The sequence below is a fragment of the Callospermophilus lateralis genome, chromosome 2, assembly GCF_048772815.1.
Source record: "Callospermophilus lateralis isolate mCalLat2 chromosome 2, mCalLat2.hap1, whole genome shotgun sequence".
Lineage (NCBI taxonomy): Eukaryota > Metazoa > Chordata > Mammalia > Rodentia > Sciuridae > Callospermophilus > Callospermophilus lateralis.
In genome coordinates, this window is record NC_135306.1 from 182,269,283 (window position 1) to 182,287,653 (window position 18,371).

At 40.9% G+C, this 18,371-nt stretch overlaps 1 protein-coding gene across 18 annotated transcripts in view; it reads left to right on the forward strand.

Moving 5' to 3' along the window:
* The window catches only part of Cd44 (CD44 molecule (IN blood group)), an 84,042-nt gene that overhangs the window by 33,434 nt on the left and 32,237 nt on the right, over positions 1–18,371 (forward strand). For 13 of the 18 annotated variants that reach the window (XM_076847045.2, XM_076847046.2, XM_076847048.2 and 10 more), the window contains exons 3-5: positions 3,855–3,988; positions 9,165–9,236; positions 11,872–12,096. In XM_076847045.2, coding sequence (XP_076703160.2) covers positions 3,855–3,988; positions 9,165–9,236; positions 11,872–12,096 — 431 coding nt within the window. Of the gene's footprint in view, positions 1–3,854; positions 3,989–9,164; positions 9,237–11,871; positions 12,097–16,166; positions 16,287–18,371 lie in introns of all 18 variants that reach the window. The other 5 variants (XM_076847047.2, XM_076847052.2, XM_076847044.2 and 2 more) reach the window with 4 other exon arrangements.

An 18,371-nucleotide genomic window follows, 5' to 3' on the forward strand; every position in this document is an offset into this window, starting at 1 on the left:
CAGCCTGACAACTGGAATTTCAAGTCAGCTAAAGACACTTTTGTGAGTCATAGAGAGGGAGGCCTGAGGAAGACGTGAAGGGTCATATCGGTTGGAATCCTCTTAGGTAATGTGCTTCCACAGCGCTCTCCTGGCTTTGAAGAAGCATGCAATATCATTGTCGGAACCACAAGAAAACATAAACCAAATAATAGTGTTTAAAATAAATATGTGGCTGGTTGAGTCTTGGCCCTGCAGACTTGGCCCAAAGCATGTTTTGCAAACGTGTGTGTGTGCGTGTGCGTGTGTGTGTGTTTATGTTGCTTGGTTTGAAAAAGTCAATAAATAGCCATGAAATAGTTTAGCCTATGTTCCATTAAGATACATCATTATATGCCTCAGGGACCCCAGTGCTCGGTAGAGCTTTCCTCAAATCAGTTTGTTCGTTTGTTCTAAGGTAATCACAATGGCCAGGGGCCCTGTTTTTAAAATTATTATGGCAAGGTTGCACACAAAGAGCAAGCCATGGTGACAACCACAGCGGAGTGCCTGGTTTTGGTTTAATTTCACTACAAGAGGTCAGAGTAGTGTTAGTAAACCCTCTGAAGTTTCCACTCTAGCTTGTGGTTCCGGAAAAGTGGGTCTCCTTTCTCTTCAATGCACACACACACACACACACACACACACACACACACACAGGCTGCTTTTGCAAAGTCAAGCTGCAGCACTTTTTATGAAAACTACTAAGTGTAAGTTAAATGCTGCTGTCCCCTGCCCTTGGGTACAGTCATGCATTCACCTCATGAGAGGTAGCTGAGATTCTTTTCCTAAAATGGAAGGGGAAAATCTTTAGTCTATGATGGTTCTCATATGGTAGCCATTAACCACATGTGCTGATTTCTACTTATATTAATTAAAATTAAAAATAATGAAAACTTGAGTGACTCTGGCTACATTTCAAATGCTCAACTAGCCACAAACGGCAAGTGGTTGTTGTATTGAATGACACAAATTATATGCAGAACATTTGCATCAGGGAAGAAAGTACTCTCAAGCAGTAACACTCTGAAACAAAGAGCAGATGTACTTGACATCTCTGTGTCTATATAGAGCTAAGTCTGGAGAATGTAAAAGGAGCAGAGGGAGGAAGATTTCTCCTGTACCTACGGAAACTGAGATGAAAGAAGACCCATTAGCAAATCAATTTATTGGATACCCAAGGTTAATTGTTCAAATTTGGCCTTGACTAGGCCACTAGGCTAAGAAAGTGGATTTAGGAAGTTGCACTTTGACTGTGAAATACAGACAAGTCTTTTGAGAGACGGAGAGGTGGTCTCATATGCTGAAACCAAGAGGAGATCTTGTTGTCAGGGCCATCAGGGAGTGCTGAGGTGCTGAGAGCCCTTCTGGCCCCTTAGCTGCATCTTCCACTTAGTCTTTAAACCATGCTGTGGATTGATTTTTTTACCCTGCTTTATGAATAAAGAACTGAGGCTTAGGTAAATTCCTCAGCTTTTCCTGAATCACACAGCTTGCACAGGAGTCAGGATTTGGTCTGCTTAGTCTGAGTCCAGGACAAGATTTTAGTGATCAAGCTTTCCTGAGGGGAAGAGGGAAGTTAAGCATGCTGTACTGATTTGCTGAACATTTCTTTCCTCCTTGTGCATCTCTCTCTCTCTCTCTCTCTCTCTCTCTCTCTCTCTCTCACACACACACACACACACACACACACACATACACACAGATCAATTTTAATATCCTCAACTTGTATATAGTGCACCACATAAAAATCACAGATAGCCAGGCATGGTGGTGCATGCCTGTAATCCCAGCAGCTCAGGAGGCTGAAGAAGGAGGATTGCAAGTTCAAAGTCAGCATCAGCAACTTAATCAATTTAGTGAGACCCTGTCTCTAAATAAAATACAAAAAGGGCTGGGGATGTGACTCAGTGGTTAAGCACCACTGAGTTCAATCCCCAGTACCAAAAAAAAAAAAAAATCACAGCATGATATGAGATAATATCAGTAATAATTTACAAAGCAAGTGTGTGTGTTCTAGAACATTAGCGTTGTACTTCCTTGTCAATGTGACATGATGCAGTAGGGTGAGGTGGGGAGGTAGGTTCACCAAGGAGTATTATTTAGCAAAAAGAAAAAAGTAAAACCAAGCCAAAGAAATAGATCATTTCACCCGTCACTGGTATTAAGTGTTGCAAAACTCCTTTCCATAATTTCACTCAGATAGCTCTGAATCAGACACCTGCCACAGGATAGATAGCAGAGTCTCACGGGTGAGAATAAAACCTCAGCAGCTACTCTTCTTTCACTTGCCCCACCCTGATCAGTAGCAACACTCAGATACATGAAAACCTATTAACATTTAATTGTGACACTCCCCCTCGCCAGCTAAGAAAACTTTGGGAAAATCAGTCTCTTGGTTTAGAGGAGGAATTAGTCATGCGAGCTATCGTTGCAACATAGACGTAATGAGCTCTGTGTGCTTAGAAACTTCCAACTCACACACATTTCCATGGATCTTGCAGGGCCATGCACTCTGTGCTGTTGCCCCTGGCAGGAAAGATGAAAGGCTCTGCACAGAGCCTTTTAGTCAGCGCTGCATTTTCAGAAACCTGCTGGATTTAGCTTCTCCCTCTCTGCCCTCCCGCGGCCATCATCCCCTCCCTTGAAAATGGCATGTTCTCATTTTTTGAGTCATTTTCTATTTGGGGAAAAAAAAAAAAACTTTTGTCATGAGTATGTAGCCACTAGCATGTTGCTAGAAGAGGCTGGGCACTGCACGCTGTAATGAAAGGGTCTCCAGTGACACATAACATGCTTCCAGAGACACCTTGGAAGAGGGAGAAGGGTTAAACATCCCCTCCCACCACCACCCCTTTGCTATGTCTGAAATGTTCTCTAACTAAATGAGCCATTGCTACCTACTTCCTTAATTGCTCTTTCTCTCATTTTGATGATGGTCAATTTATTTCCACTGGCAATGGAATTGTGCACAGGATCCTCAGGAGACCAAACATGCTATGCAACTGGCATATGAACAAGGGTTTATGTTCAGAATAATGGAGTGTGAAGTGAGGGACTCTCAGGATAAGGTCAAGCTGGGAAAGAAGAGTGGTGGAGAGGAAATAAGGCAGATATGAAATCTGTGCCCTGAAATGAAGAGCCAACCCTTCCTGTATCATAGGAGTAGTCTTTTTAGGTCTTTTCTGGAAAATATAATGGTCATCGAGTGCCAGAGTGAATCTCTCATCACTTTTCTGGGACTCAGTTTCCTTCTGCTTGTTCCAACCAACTTGACATGGTTGACTACAAGTTTTGTTTGGAACTACTTTTTTTTTTTTCTTTCATGAATTTTATTTATTTGGAAAGAAAAAATAGCTGGGGATGGCACACATGCCTGTAATCTCAGAGGCTCAGGAGGCTGAGGCAGAAGGATTGTGAGTTCAAAGCCAGTGTCAGCAACTTAGCGAGGCCCTAAGCAACTCAGGGAGACCCTGTCTTTAAATAAAATTTATAGAAGGGCTGGGGATGTGGCTCAGTGGTAAAGCATCCCTGGGTTCAATCCCTGGTACCAAAAAAAAAAAAAAAAAGAAAAGAAAAAGAAAGAAAACAGAAAAAGTAAAGGCTGTTCATGGATCTGTAAATAAGATAACTTTGTTTCTGTTAGTCTGGTTGATCTCTTTTACTCTCCTGTGATGTTATTATGGGATTTCACATAACTCAGTTGTTGAAACCTCTAACATCCCTAGGGTTGAATTCAAAGAAATGCTACACTGCATTAAATGTCATTTGATGGGATATTATGAAATTCCCACGGCAGCCATGCAGGTCAGTAACCTCTTGCTTTTCCGTGGCAGGTACGGGTTCATACAAGGCCACGTGGTGATTCCCAGGATCCATCCCAATGCCATATGTGCAGCAAACAACACAGGAGTGTACATCCTTACCTCCAACACCTCCCACTACGACACGTATTGCTTCAACGCTTCAGGTTGGTTCTACGTGCACCGTCTCTGTGTGGCCTGTGGCAGCATGGTTGGATGACAGCAGTTCAGTGTCACCATCTATGGGGATTTATGTAGCTTCTATCATATAGCAGGCGCTCACTGAGTATCTCTACAGCAGAGAGAAGGTGTTAAGTTGGGGAGGCAAATAATGAACACATAAATATTACATACTTACTATGAACGCAGAATGCTGTAAGTGCTCAAAAAGAAAGCAAAGTAAAAGAAAAGGTTAAAAAGTGATAGGAATGTTTTGTTTTGTTTTTTTTAACCGAGTAGGTGCATTTAGGAGCCCTGATCAAAGTGATGCATGAAGCCATTAGCAGAAGGGGCAGCCAGTGCAAAGCCAGGTATGCAGGAGCATCCTGTCCTGTTCCAAGGACATTGAGGAGGCCAAGGTGGCTAAAGTCCAGTGATCAGAAGGGTGAATGCCAGGGAATACAGTCAGAGGGGTCGGCAGGGACCAGCTCACGAAGGGTGATTCATTCAGTATAAAGGGAAAGTCATTGATCTAATAGTGGGGTACAAGCCAAATGGTTTCGCTGAGAATATTTATTATATGTGGGATTGAGAGGAAGCTAAGAGAGTGCATGATTGACCATCCACCTTCTTGAATGTCACTTACCAACAGTTGACACAACTACACAACTAGAGAATAAGAAAGTTAAATGAAGGTGTAGGTGCTGGATGGCTCCCCACCTATGCAACTCTTCCAACCCCTAGCCCAGAAATTCATGCTCACACATCTAATTCAAGCCCCAGAAAAATCAAACAATTCTATGTACTATGAGTCTTCAGGTTCTTTTGAGAAGGATCATTTCCATAAATGTCAAATATTTCAATGCCAACAATCAGAAGTCTGACTTCTCAAACTGAGCCTTCTGTTCCACCTGAAGGTTTGAAGCTGCATTAAAGGAAAAGGTGAAGCTTCGAGGTAAACATGACACATCTTCATGAAGTGTCAGTTTTCCTTAAAGGTGAGAAGGGGATGCTAAATTAGCTCTAAAGTGACTTAAAACATTAACTATATGAAAAAAAATAGATATCATCTACGGCAGTAGAATATAAAATCTGCATGAAATTTTAAGGGACATTGCAGTCATTGTGGAGTTGCATCAGGGGCTGGAATCAGGCTGTGCCACCCACCCATTATTGCAGGACCTTGAAGGATCTGCATGAGAATTCAGAGAGGAAATCTAGAATTTAGGGGAAAGGAAAAAATACAGAGTTGGTAGTAAAAACAGAGTATGTGAAGTTGGTGAATTCTGCCAATATAGGTTACTACAACTACAATGTAGGTTACTACAACTACAATGTAGGTTACTACAACGATGGAGAGACACTCAAAACGATGAGAAGAAAGCTGTAGAACATTGACTCCTCTCTGTTGCATGGATAGGGGACCCAAAAAGAATTTGATCAAAAGGGGGAAAGTCCAATGGAGGCTAGACAGTATGTGGCCCATGCCTGGAATGTCTAAGGCTATCCTAATGAACGCAACCACATGGGGATAAACAGGAGCTCCATGCCCAGCCAACGTGGGGACTGCTTGATCCATCTTGGCATGAGAAGTGAGATAAAGGGACTGGTCAGGTGCAAGGGCTGGCATGGGCCTGCAGACTCCAAGCCTCTGGGCACTGCTTGCTGCTTCTCCTTGCTGTGACCAGGAAATATATTTAGTGAAGTATGTAGTTGTGTTCTCATTTTCTCTTGCCTGTTTTACAAGTCCATATCGCCTTGGTTAAGGTATTGAGACTCTTCATTCAAAAAGGCAAAAGCTCATGCTGTTTTCTGGGTCTGGAATCAAAGCTCTGTAGGCAGAGATGGATGAGGCTTTTCTCCTTGCCTTTAATTTTGCCCATGATGTTGGGTTCATTCCCAAAGCCAGGGTCAATAGCATTGATTAACTTTTCTCTCCTTAGAGAGGGGGATGTTAATTCACTTAAAAAACTTTATACTAGAGATGTATTTCATACCCAAATGACTCTATTAAAGGAGCAAAATTAGAAGTAATGGTTTTCTTTTTCTCTATTTTCCTAATTAACTCAATGTGGTTTTGCTTTTTGCAGTATTGGGGATTGAATCCAGGGCTTGGCTCATGCCAAGGAAACACTCAACCACTGAGCTACATCCACAGCCCAACTGACTCAGTGTTGATAGGCTTCTAAGTTTTAAGTTTAAAGAGAATATTTATTGATCAGCTCTCTGTACTCAGTACTGCTTGAGAGAGTGGGGATAGGAAGAACCAGAGGCTGTATTTCTGTCATGTTTCTCTTGGCCCTTTTTATGCAATGGAGCTCAAGTTTCTGAAAACACAGCCCACCGGGAAGCCCACCTTAGTGTCTAACAAATCCCTGGGTTCAGGGACACCTCAGCGGCTAACTCTCCCAGCCGAGCAGAGCTCATTAACCAGAATGAAAAGCTGTCTAATGAGGTCCCATGATCTGACATGGGAGCATGAATATATTAATTGGACATTTGGGTCACCATCCATCGCAGTATACTTGCTAGAGTTGATGTTCTTTATCAAAGTTTAGGTGAAATGGAGCATGAAGGGGGTCTATGTGAGCACACGCTGTCACCATTCACAGAATGGTTAGTGTTCTTGACATGCCCCATCCCATTTCAATGTATCTCTTGGAGATTCTCAGTGTGCTCTTCTCATCTGCCATTGTGTCTGAATTGAGGGGAGGATGCTGCATCCCTGGCATAAAACATCCATAATCCAAAACCCATTTCTGGGCACCTGCAGCATACAAATACCAAAATCATCCCAAAGATGGGACCATTCTCTAGCAGCATCTCCAAGATAAACGGGATGGAAGCCCCACAAATCGCCCAAGTTGGCTACATGATTGTATTTTCAAATAAGAAAATTTTGGAGGATTTTTTTTAATATTGTAAAGAGCTAAAGAAATAGTACTATCTTCTCCTATAACCTTGTGAATTGATCAGGAAAAGGGACAGAAATGTGTTCGTTTGTTCTTTTATCTCCATATTTTTTTAAATGACTTGGCATAGAAGTGTCAAGCAAATACTGACAAATAAATATTGAACACCTGTACCTGTAATTTCCTTTAACATTTCTTATGGCATGCCATTCAGAGTATATCTACATGCTTCTTGACCTGCTCATATTTGCAAACCATTTGGGGGAGTTACCATCTTTGGTATGCTTCCTGGGAGAATGGACCTTTGGGAAATTATATTGGTGTTTTTTGCCTTTTTTATTAATTGATCAAAAATTTATTAAGTGCTTTTCTGTTCCCATCACACATAACTATTTTGGCCAAGACAGATAAGATTACTCCTCAGGATGGGAGTGTGGCTCAGTGGTAAAGTACTTACCTAACATGTACGAGACCCTGGGTTCCATCTGCAGCGATGCCCCCCCCACACACACACACTTACTAGTCATCTTTTGGAGCTTATAAATTCCTATGGGCAGTGGTAGCAGGAGATAGGGGTCATGGTAAGATCTACCATGGACTGCCATCAGGTAAAATGAGAGAGATAATTTTAGACAATGGTGAACAAGAAGAATAAATTAAAGCAAGATGATACACGTTGGGGTGTGTGGGAGTGATGAAAGGCTGGTTTAGATTAGTTGGTAAGGAATGACCCTACCAAGGAGGTGACCTTTCCCTTTGAAGAATTTGCTAGTTATTTTCACGATGAGACCAAAGATATGGTCAGGTAAAAGATATTCCCTTTTCTGGTGGGAAAAAGATGTGGGAGGTACTGGGAAGCAAACAACTCCTGTATAGTCCAACTCTTGTTTTGCCTAATGCTGAGTATCCAACAACTTATGGCAAGATACTTACAATGCTTGTGATAGCAGCTCTCCTTGTGACAGCAGTCTGTCTACCTCCATTCCTCCATGCACAAATGCATGCATGCATGCATGCATCCCTCCCTCTCTCCCTTTTACTTCTTGTTTGTCAAGAAGCAACTCCAGAAGAAACCAACCATACAGATATACTGCCATATTACATTTAAGCAAATACATGTATGCTCAAACACACGCACACGCGCGCGCACACACACACACACACACACACATACACACACACATTACGAAAACTGTAATGCACAAGTAAATCCAAGCTTCCTTTAACAGCAAAACCAGTTCAAAGCTCTCTGAATTTTTAGGGCCCAATACAAGGTATGGCATGCCTGAGTGGGATGGTGGGTTAGGCTCTCTGCAGCCTGCTTATAGGACTCCAGGGAAGGCATGCAGGCAGAATTTCAATGCCTGTTTTCCAAAGGTTTCAGACAGTGCTGTTCAGGGGGTTTCCCAGCAACATCTGTGGATGATCAGACAGCCCAGAAATCTTAAAGAAGGGTTGGGAAAGGAGAAGATAAATGGAGAACAAAAGAAAAAGAATCCAGGGTTGCCCATGATGAGATATGCCAAGACAATATTCATAAGAGTTGTTCTGGCTGTCTATGTCCAAGATGGCCGACCTCAGCTGAGACACAGTCTATACCGATTAGGTACTTAGGAAGAACAGTTAAATTAATGAAGTAATAAAGTACTTAATTAATAAAGTAATTAGTATATTAATAACAATGAATACCAAGACTATAAATTAATTGGTTTTAAGATATTTTGATCAGGCATTTTCCTTATTGACTATTTTAATCTGCAGATCAACGTGGTGTTCATACTAACCGTGTGTCTGCCATGTTTTTCCATCATTTCTATTGGTGCCTGGGATTACAAATAATTTTCTCACGATACTTTATATGTTTCTTTGTTTTTTAAAATTTTTTTTTACAGGATCCTACATTACTTTTACAGTAGAAGAAATTTAAAAATCTTCTTTAGTATATATATCACTAGAGAAGGACCCATATCTATCTTGTTCACAATTAAACCCTCAGCCTTCCATAGTGGCTGATACAGAAAACACAGATTTTTTAATAAATGAAATTGTTGGAGAGAGGAATAAGTATCCAGGACCTTATGAAGTTAAACAAAAATGGAAAGTGCACCACAAAGGGCAGAGAACTTTCTAGCAAAATACCAAGTTTCATGAAAAGAAAATCACTTGGGATAAATTTAATAAAATCCCATCCTTACTAACTTATAGAAATGGAGTCAATTTTGCTAGTGACTTTTTAGAATTTTCATGCTTTTTTTTTCCCCCCACCTCCCAGCTCCACTCGACGAAGAAGATTGTACATCAGTCACAGACCTGCCCAATTCCTTTGATGGCATAGTTACCATAAGTAAGTCTCTCTCCTCATCTTGAGTTTTCTCTTTCTTGGGAAGGGCATCCGGTGTGTTCTCTATGGTTTATATTTGAATAGAATATTAGTCATTTCCCTAGGGCTGGGGAAGGTTGGCTCTGATTCAGGGTTCCTTCCCCTTTTGGTTTATCCTGAAGCAGTGTTCCTCAATCTTCAGTCATTTGGAAACCACTTTCACATTCTGGACGCATATCTCTAAATACTACACAGCACTCTCACTTTATCTGGTATTTTTTTTTATTTATTTCACCTATTCTCTTCTACTTAAAATATATTTGTATTTATTTATTTAAAAATAAATTTACTTATTGAAAAAGAATAAAAGCTAGATAGCAAATGGAAAACCCACACCACTTGTCATAAATAGAAGATAACCTTAAAAATAAATTTAAACATCACTAACATTAAATAATATTTTAAAGTTCCTGCTGCTGACACCCAAATCCTTCTCTTATAAAGAAGGATTAAGAAGTGTTAGGGACAAGGGCATTCGGGCTTCAAATGGAAATTTTATGTTTGCTATCACTCAAGTTTTGAAAGATAATTATAAAAGGTTAAAACTTCCTGATATGTGTTATGGCATTATTTATACCATGCCCACTCCCAATCATCTTGATTATCTGCAGAAGTATGTATATAGGACTTTTAAAAGCAAAAAAAAAATCTTAACCAGAACTTTTTAATATCTCAACCTATTAATATCTCAACCTATTATTGATCATACTGTACCTGGGATTCATTTCTTTGGTAAGTAGCACAGTGTTGAGGAAATCTGCTTTCTGCTTGCTCAGAGCCACGGTGCTTGGGCTTGGTGGTAGTAGTGGTGGGTGATGGGCATCTTCCTGGACCATACAAATTCAGTCTCCCCTTTATGTAAAGAATCTGTCCTTGGCCTGTGCCTTGCTGCAGGAAGGGTGACCTCACACAGCAATAGTACAATGTGAGATGTGTTAGATCAGTTGGGTCAGTTTGACATCTTACTTCCTTAACCACCTGGCTGACAATAGAGGAATGCCTTACTTTTCCTGAGCCTCAATTTTCTCTTATGTATAATCGAATGACATGTAAAAATTGTCATAAAACTTAAGAAATACATTTATTGTGTGCCTGGTCCATGGTAAATGCTCAATAAATGCTTTGATTCCCACAGATCCCTTTCAAAGCCCAGATTTGTACACGTTTGATCAGTGGTATATTTGAATATGTCCCCTCAAAAGTTCACATGGGGGAAACAACCCCCAAATTTGTATGTTAATGGTTTTTGGAGATAGAGTCTTTGAGAAATAATTAGGATTAGATGGAGGGGGTCAAGAGAAGGGGGCCCCCATGAAGGTGAGGCCTCAATAGTTTTATAAGAACAGGAAGAGACTTGCTCTGAATCATTACTGGGTAATACCCTCTGCCATATTAGGATACAAGAAAAAGCCCCTCACAAGATACTGTGAACCATGTTCATATTCATGAACATGGACTTCCTAGCCTCTAGAAATGTGAGCGAAATAATCTTCTATTCTTTACAAATTACCTGTTCTGAAGTATCTTGTTACAGTAACAAAAAATGCCCTTAGATGGTCTCCGTATTTCCTCAGATCATCTACAGATATTATCAAGGAGACTGAGATTTGGGAATTTTTTTTTTTTCATTTGTGGTTTTGTTTTGTTTTTTTTTTTTTTTTTTTTCATAGTTCCACTTGAGCAAGCTAGATAGTGGACAAAAGGAAACTTCAATCACACTGATGCAATTCAGCAGAAAATAATTTCTGCTAAATGCACATGCGTGTAGTGAGTGGCCCAGACTTGAAGGCAGCAAATATTTTAAGCAAGAGCAATGAATAAATTCATCTGAACTTTTCCCCCCTCTAGTCCATTCTAGCCATTTACTTGTTTAAACCAAAGATTTAGATCTTTATGTACATCCGTGTTTGTTAACATCAAGGTCAAATTTCACAGAGGATGGCAGAGCCTCTGTCAATATTTAGACACACTGATTTCCTAGCTTAGAGTGGAGGTTTGCTTCAACTGACAAAATTTGCCCTTTAGAAAGAAAATCTGTTCCTTCATGGGTTTGCAACCATGCCTTCCTTGTGGAGGTTACTGGTCTGCTATTTCAAATCTTTTCTGGAAATGGATGGAGTTAATAACAACACACTTTACACATCCTTCAGAAGGCAGAGTCAGGAACCAGGTAGGGAATTATCATTTATAGAGCATTCATTTATTTTGAATACTGTGCTGAATGCTTTACTCACAATGTCATAAGGCTCGTGATAATTCTATCCAGAAGGTGACATGGCGCTTGCTTTCGAAATGAGGACTTAAGCTCACAATTGTGCCTCATCCAGAGCTACATGAAGCTGGGATTCAAATATGAGGGTTCCCCAGAACCTCTTCTTTCTCCTGCTCATTTCCAGGCTGTGTGGGATGGGGTGCAGGGAGAGCAGAGAAGAATGTACTTTCTGGGTGCCACCCCCCATGTGTCCTCACTAGATAGAAAGGTATCCTTCCTACTAAAGAAGAGTTTCAAAGCCACTGTGCTATATGACAATGCAGTCTTTCTTCAAGACTCAAAAAATATCAGCTGTGAAGTTCTCAAAGTGCCCTTCTCTCTCCCAAGCCATTGTCAACCGCGACGGGACCCGCTACAGCAAGAAAGGCGAATACAGGACGCACGAGGAAGACATCAACCCGAGCCAACCTATCGACGAGGACATGAGCAGCGGCTCCTCCAGCGAAAGGAGCACTTCAGGGGGTTACACCATCTTCCACACCCACCTGCCCACTTCACAGCCGTCCACAGACCAAGAGGACGCCGGGGTCTCTGAGAACAACCCCACCACCAGTAAGGAGAAGGAGCCCTTCTGCTTCCCAGTAGCAATTCCTTGGCCACACGCCTGGGATCTCCTGAGCCACATTCCCTTGAGTTTTGATTTTCTTTTGTCTCAGGCATGGAGGCAGTGGTGACGTCATCGGGGCGGTGGGTGACCGTGCTGGTCCCAGCTCTATATGCCTCGACCACCACAGCCTGCAATTGTCTGTCTGTCTACAACTATGTGTTTCTTACCTTGGAGTAAGAAGTGCCACGGGAAGTGTTTTAGAAGACACCCCCCCCACCACCCATCCTGATACTCTGATCCCTGGGGATATAGTTAGGGTTCAAACCTGATACAGAAACAATTTTTGGTTTTGCTTCTTTATTCTTCTTACTCACTGTAGATACAATTGTTTCCATAAAGGTGGGAGTGCCCAATACGATTACCATTCCATAGGCTCCTTTTTCTACCTAAATGTGTATTTTTATATATTGTAATTGGATTTACAGTCATTCATTAATTCATAATCATCAATCGTGATTTACTAAACAATTCCTTTCCTTTGGGTCTAAGGAAGAGTTTTATGATCAAATTATATCAGCTTCAGAGTTTAGATGCCAGCCTGCGGGGAAGGTCCTTAATGCTTAGCTGGTGTGTGGGTCGTTCATTCCTTAAGACTGTAAGAGAGGACAGATGCAAATGCTGCATTTGGTGGCTCTGGTCTCATGCCACTGGCTGCAGTTCTATTGCACGTCCTCCCTCTCCTTTGTCACCTTCCTCTATCCCCCGTGGTTTGTTTTCAACAGGTTTCCAGATGGGCTCTGCTCCTGTGGGGATTATTCATATTGAAGTAGTGCAACTGGGTCCTGGGTAGATTTCTTAATATGGTGCCGATTTCTCTTTTCCTGGCTTCAGCTCTTGAGGGGTGACACTCCAGCCTCCAGACAGTGTGGCAGAAATATACTTGTTGGTCAATATTCGAGATGAGGTCCTTTCTATCCCTTATCACCCCGAGGCCAGGGAAGTTTCCACATGGCTCTGGTTTAATTGAAGGTTATTTGCTCAATGGCATTTTAAATTTATGTTAGAAACTTGCTGAGAGAGTGATGCAAGTAGGTTTGGGGTTCTGGTAATTCCCGGCAGATTCTTTGAAGCATCTCAAAAAGTGCATCTATTCAAACTGCCCATGCGTTCCTGGGCCTGGGCTCTCTAAAGATGGCACCCCCGTTTTGTTTGTGGTTCCATGGGCAACACTTCTCAGGACAGACATCTGGAAACCATAGTGCCATGGGCTGCCTGCTGCTTCCCGGGTGCCTTGCCTTTATTTTAATATTTTTTTAGCACTGGAGATTGAACCCACGGACACTACACCAACCAAGCTACACCCCCACCTCTTTTAATTTTTTTTTTTTTTTCTTTTGAGACAGGATCTTGTTAAGTTGCTGAGGCTGGCCTTGAACTTGCGATCCTCCTGCTCCAGCTTCTGGAGTAGCTGGGATCACAGGCACTTGCCCGGCACCAGGCTGGTTGCCGGCCTTTTTAACATCACTTTGTTGTTAAGGTGCACAGTTCTGTTAGACACTGGCAAATACAATAATTAGGGGTGTCAGCAGGAAGTAGAACAGTTCTAAAGTCCTATTTCCCACCAAAGAAGAAAATCCTGACAAAATACATCTTGTGGGGATGAGATGAGCCCCCACCCTCTTGAGCTTTAGAAAAGGCAATTATCACATTTTTATTAGCATCTTTTCTAAGTTAGTCAGTCAGCAAATGTGTTTTGAGGACCTACTATGTGCAGTGTCTATTCTAATGCTTGGGATCCAATGGTAAAAACCCTAGAAAGTAATATTGAAAAGAATAAGTTTGAGTGAGATTTTCATTTATTCAACCAAGATTTGGAGTCTGCGCCAGACACTGCTTTGGTTACTGGGGCTCGATGTTAGTCCTTCCTTGATGGATGCAACATGCTAGTTCAGATATTAAGCAAAAGAAAAACATACTTAAGAGAATAATTATGTTTTCCTCCTTACAGAGCACTTAGCTGTTTCTTTTAATAGTTAAGGACAGAAGAGAAAAACTAATTTGTCCATGTGGGTGAGTCCAGAGCTAAGTGGAGAATTATTGAAGTGTTCTAGGATTCACTAAGGCCAACGGCAGCTCCAAGAGATTAATCCATGCAAAGAAGGATATCAAAACAAAGACAAGAAAACAGAACAAACAAAAGCCGGGTGGAAACTTGAATGCAGCCTGTGGCATACTGGGAAGAGTTAACAATGCTGAGCTCCTAAGTAGAATCAGATTTTCTGAGTCCAGAAAGGAGATTCCCTGGCCTTATCACGGTTGGACTGAGCTGGGCCATCGCCAGATCCTCCCTAATGCATGCAGGGAGGCAGAGGTCAAGAGGAGGGCTGGCTGGGGACATGGAAGCTGCCTGTCTTTGGCTTGACTGCTTCATTCCTTCTTAAGGGTCCTTAGTGGGTGGCAAAGGGAAAGCTAACAAGACCAACCATCAATTAAAAAAAAAAAAAAAAAAAGACCAACCATTTACACAGCTCTGGACTTCCCCTGGGCTGTTTATCATAATTGTTATTTTTGGAAGAGCCCTCCTGGAGGTGTGTCAATCGGTGCCTTCCTATTGGTGATTGGAACTCTCTGGAATCAAGAAACCAAAATTAATTCAGGAAGCCAACTCCTGCTTTGGAAGTCTCAATTTCCTTGTCTTCTGGGTGTCAAACAAGTAATTTTTTTTTTCTTTTGGTTTGGCATGGCCTACTTGGGTGGGGCAAATTGGAAAGTGCTGGCGAGGCTGTAGCTGTTTTCATCTTTCCCTCTCATACAACTCCTTTCAGGAAGATGAAAATAAATGCCTATTTCTATCTTGCTCTTGTACATTCATTTCCTTTGTTGCTATTTTTTTTCCTGGTGTATTGTAGGGTGAAAGTGCAGGAACTAAGCTATTTTCATAAAGTTACTGAGGTGAGAACAGGGTGTCTATGGGCTTTCTAAGGGATGCTCAGGTTTACTGGGGACATAATAAGGGGAATTGGCTCCTATCTCTCTGCTTTCTGTTCTGAACTAATATGTTCTTTATAGCATGGACCATGTTGTTCCTGTTAAAGGAATTTGGCATGTATAACGCCAAAGTTTATAATGAGAAGGTATTCAGGAACCACTTGAAACAACGCACAAAATGTTGAGTGTTTATGTATAGGGTCACTTTTTTGAAGGAAGAGTCCATAAGTTGTATCACATTTTCACAGGAATGTATGATTTGAAATATGTCTTCATAATCTCAGCTGGTTTATGTATTTGTCCTGATGATTTTTACCTTTCGGTTTTTATGGAGAAACATTTTGGACTCAAGTCCAAGTTGAGAGTCAAGTGAGAGATTTTTAAATTACAAAATGCTACTGTTGTCCTCTTTCTAATTTGAGTAGAGTTCAAAATCTTTAACTTTGACATTTTTTGCTTCTTGTCTGGAAACATGGACTGAATTGAATCCAAAGTGACAGAAAGTGACGAGTGGTACTTGAGAAAGTTTGATCTGATTTCAATACTTAGAACACACACCCTTCATGAAATTCTTGCTCAGGTATAAAGTGTGGTCTGAGTTTGATGTGTATGGGTAGAGCTTTGAAGTCCCAGTTGTTATCACAAGCTGGGAGTGTTGCTAGATAGATCCGAATGATGTATGCAAGCATCTCCAAAGATACTCCAAAGGTGAATGAATGAAAGCAACTTTATGTCATGCTGCATATTGCATGGTCCGGTCACCCAGTCAAGAAAAAAACAAATCTCCTTCCATTGCAGTATTAAGCTGTGGCTTAATTTTTGCTCTAATCATTATTTTAGGAGGTTCAATTGGGAGATTGAGAAGCACTGGATTTATACCCATACAAATTTGCATTTCTGATGTTGTTCTAAGATGTTGGGAGATGTTAGAAAGAAGGCCGGAAAGATTAAAAAAAAAAAAAAAAACACACCTCAATATCTCTTCTTTAATCTTCATTCTATAAGAGATACAAATGTTTGACATAGAATGGAGAGTAAACTCTGACAGAGAGAATCTCACTGAACAATGTTTTCATAATCGATCCAGTTACCTCCACTGTGCACTCAAACAGCCGTGCATCAGCTCAGAAGAGAAGTAATTGGATATGGTCCTGGTTTGGTAATTCACAGCCTAAGACTCAGGATCTCACAACAACAGCAGCCACAGGTAAATCGCTATGTCTTTTGCTCATCGATAGTCTTGAATGCCAGGTCTTTTAATGATAAGAAAAAGAATATCCATTATCACGCCCAAGTGTCCCACTGAGGGTCCCTCGGCATCGCTAGTGAGAGCAGGATCTGCTGCTGTTTCCCTTGTCACAGAAGCCAATAGCTCTGGGGATATGACAAGATCCCCTAAATACCTAATTTGTTCTTTTTATGGCAACAGGTATGTAGAATCAAAATCATTTTTCCTTCAGAGGCTTTGATTATGCGATTCATTGAGAAAAATATCTTCTAGGAAAAAAGTCTATTGGAAGATGCACACCTTTATTTCCTGCTGACCCAGTTATCACAGTTAGTAGTAAAAGAGGGAACCATGATTTACACCTGGAAAGGGCAGGCCCTGGACACTTGTTTGGATACTTCAAACCTTTACTGTAAGGTAGAAAATGATGTGGTTCTACATCAGAGTCTAGGTCGCCTACAGGTTCCTGGAGGTTTGCCTATGATTTCTAAATTCCTGCAAAGTATTTTGAAGTGGGAGCTTCAGGGAGAAAGGTTTTGTCTATAACAACGGCGGGGGTTTAGAAGCATATCTCCATTTATTAGCTTTTGCTGATGGAGAATATGATCATATTTCAAAATAAGCAGGCATCCTTTCTGCAAAAGGGAAGAAATAAAAATAGAAAGATGATACTTCACATTTGCTTTTAAGACAGAATAAACTATATTCTTTACTTCCATAAATAATCACATATGACAACAGTGCTATGTTATGTTATGGTTCTATGTCGCACTGATTAGGATATGTTGGGGTCAGGTGGGAGAGAGATTGCAGCACACTGAAAGGCCATTTTTAAATGTTCACAGTGTTGACCTTTGCAGAAAAAAAAAAAAAAAAATAGTGTGAAGGAAAAGGTCTTCTTTGGCTGTGTTTCTTTTGGGATCATTTCTGGGCTTTCTTGAAATCTGAAAAAAGAAATCTCACTTGTCTTTTGTATTTGGGATTTTAATGATGGTTTCAGCCTCTCTGCTTGAACTTGTTCTCAATTTTTTGTCGCCTCTTATCCGATATTCTTCTGTTGCACGTCATGGTGGCAGAAATGTCAGTCTTTGGAAATTTTCAAGTCAAGATTCTTGCTTCTGGTTTTATCAGTGGGTCACTCTCTTTTCCTGTGTTGCTATACTATTTTCAACTCAAAGGGGATTAAAAATGGACTGTTCTGCTTTGTAAAATAATAGTGTTGATATAAAATAAATGACTCTGGGCAAGGTTCCCAGGGGATTTGGAGTCTCCATGGAGAAAGTGGAAAGACATCTTCTACTTTACATGTTCTCTTTTCCTGTGTTTTGGATTCCTGGGATTATATCTGGCAGAAATATCATACCCTAAATTCTTGGAGAATGATATTGGTTAGCCAAGATAGAGTGTATGGAAGATTAAGGGGCTAGGACTCTAAAGACCTGGGGTGCAGAATCATAAACGCTCAGATTTGGAGAGGATCTTAAATAGTCTGGTTCAATCAGCATTTCTAATCATTTAATTACTTACACAACTTTCCTGCCAAATGATCTTCCTTATCATGGGAAACAAAGCTCTCCTTGAAGAAGTTCAATGTTGGATAGTTCAGATTATTCCATTAAATCTAAAGGAAGCTGTAGCATGGGTGTTGGAAGAACACCCATCTCCCTGAAATTCTTACCACTGGTCCTAGTTTGGCATCATGGCAGAGAAGACAAAATTTCCCTCCCCATTTCACATTGTAAACTTTTAGAATTCAGAGCTCTCATGCTCTGAGGTGTCTCTGTTGCTAATTAGCTTTCTGACTTCACACAAGTCGGCAAACTTTTCCGGCACTTTTATTTTTTCATCTTTAAGATGAAGAGCTTGAGCCAGATTATATTCAAGGTCCTTCCATCTCTGACATTCTATGAATTCTAGTCTGGGCCTCTGAAAGAAATGGAATTTCTTGGCCTTTTCCCCCTTTCTTTCCACCTTTCCATCTATTGAGTATAGATGATTCTCTTGACTAGGGGAAAAAAAATAAGTGAAAGCATACACAATGCTATCTCTTCGGAACTCACAATT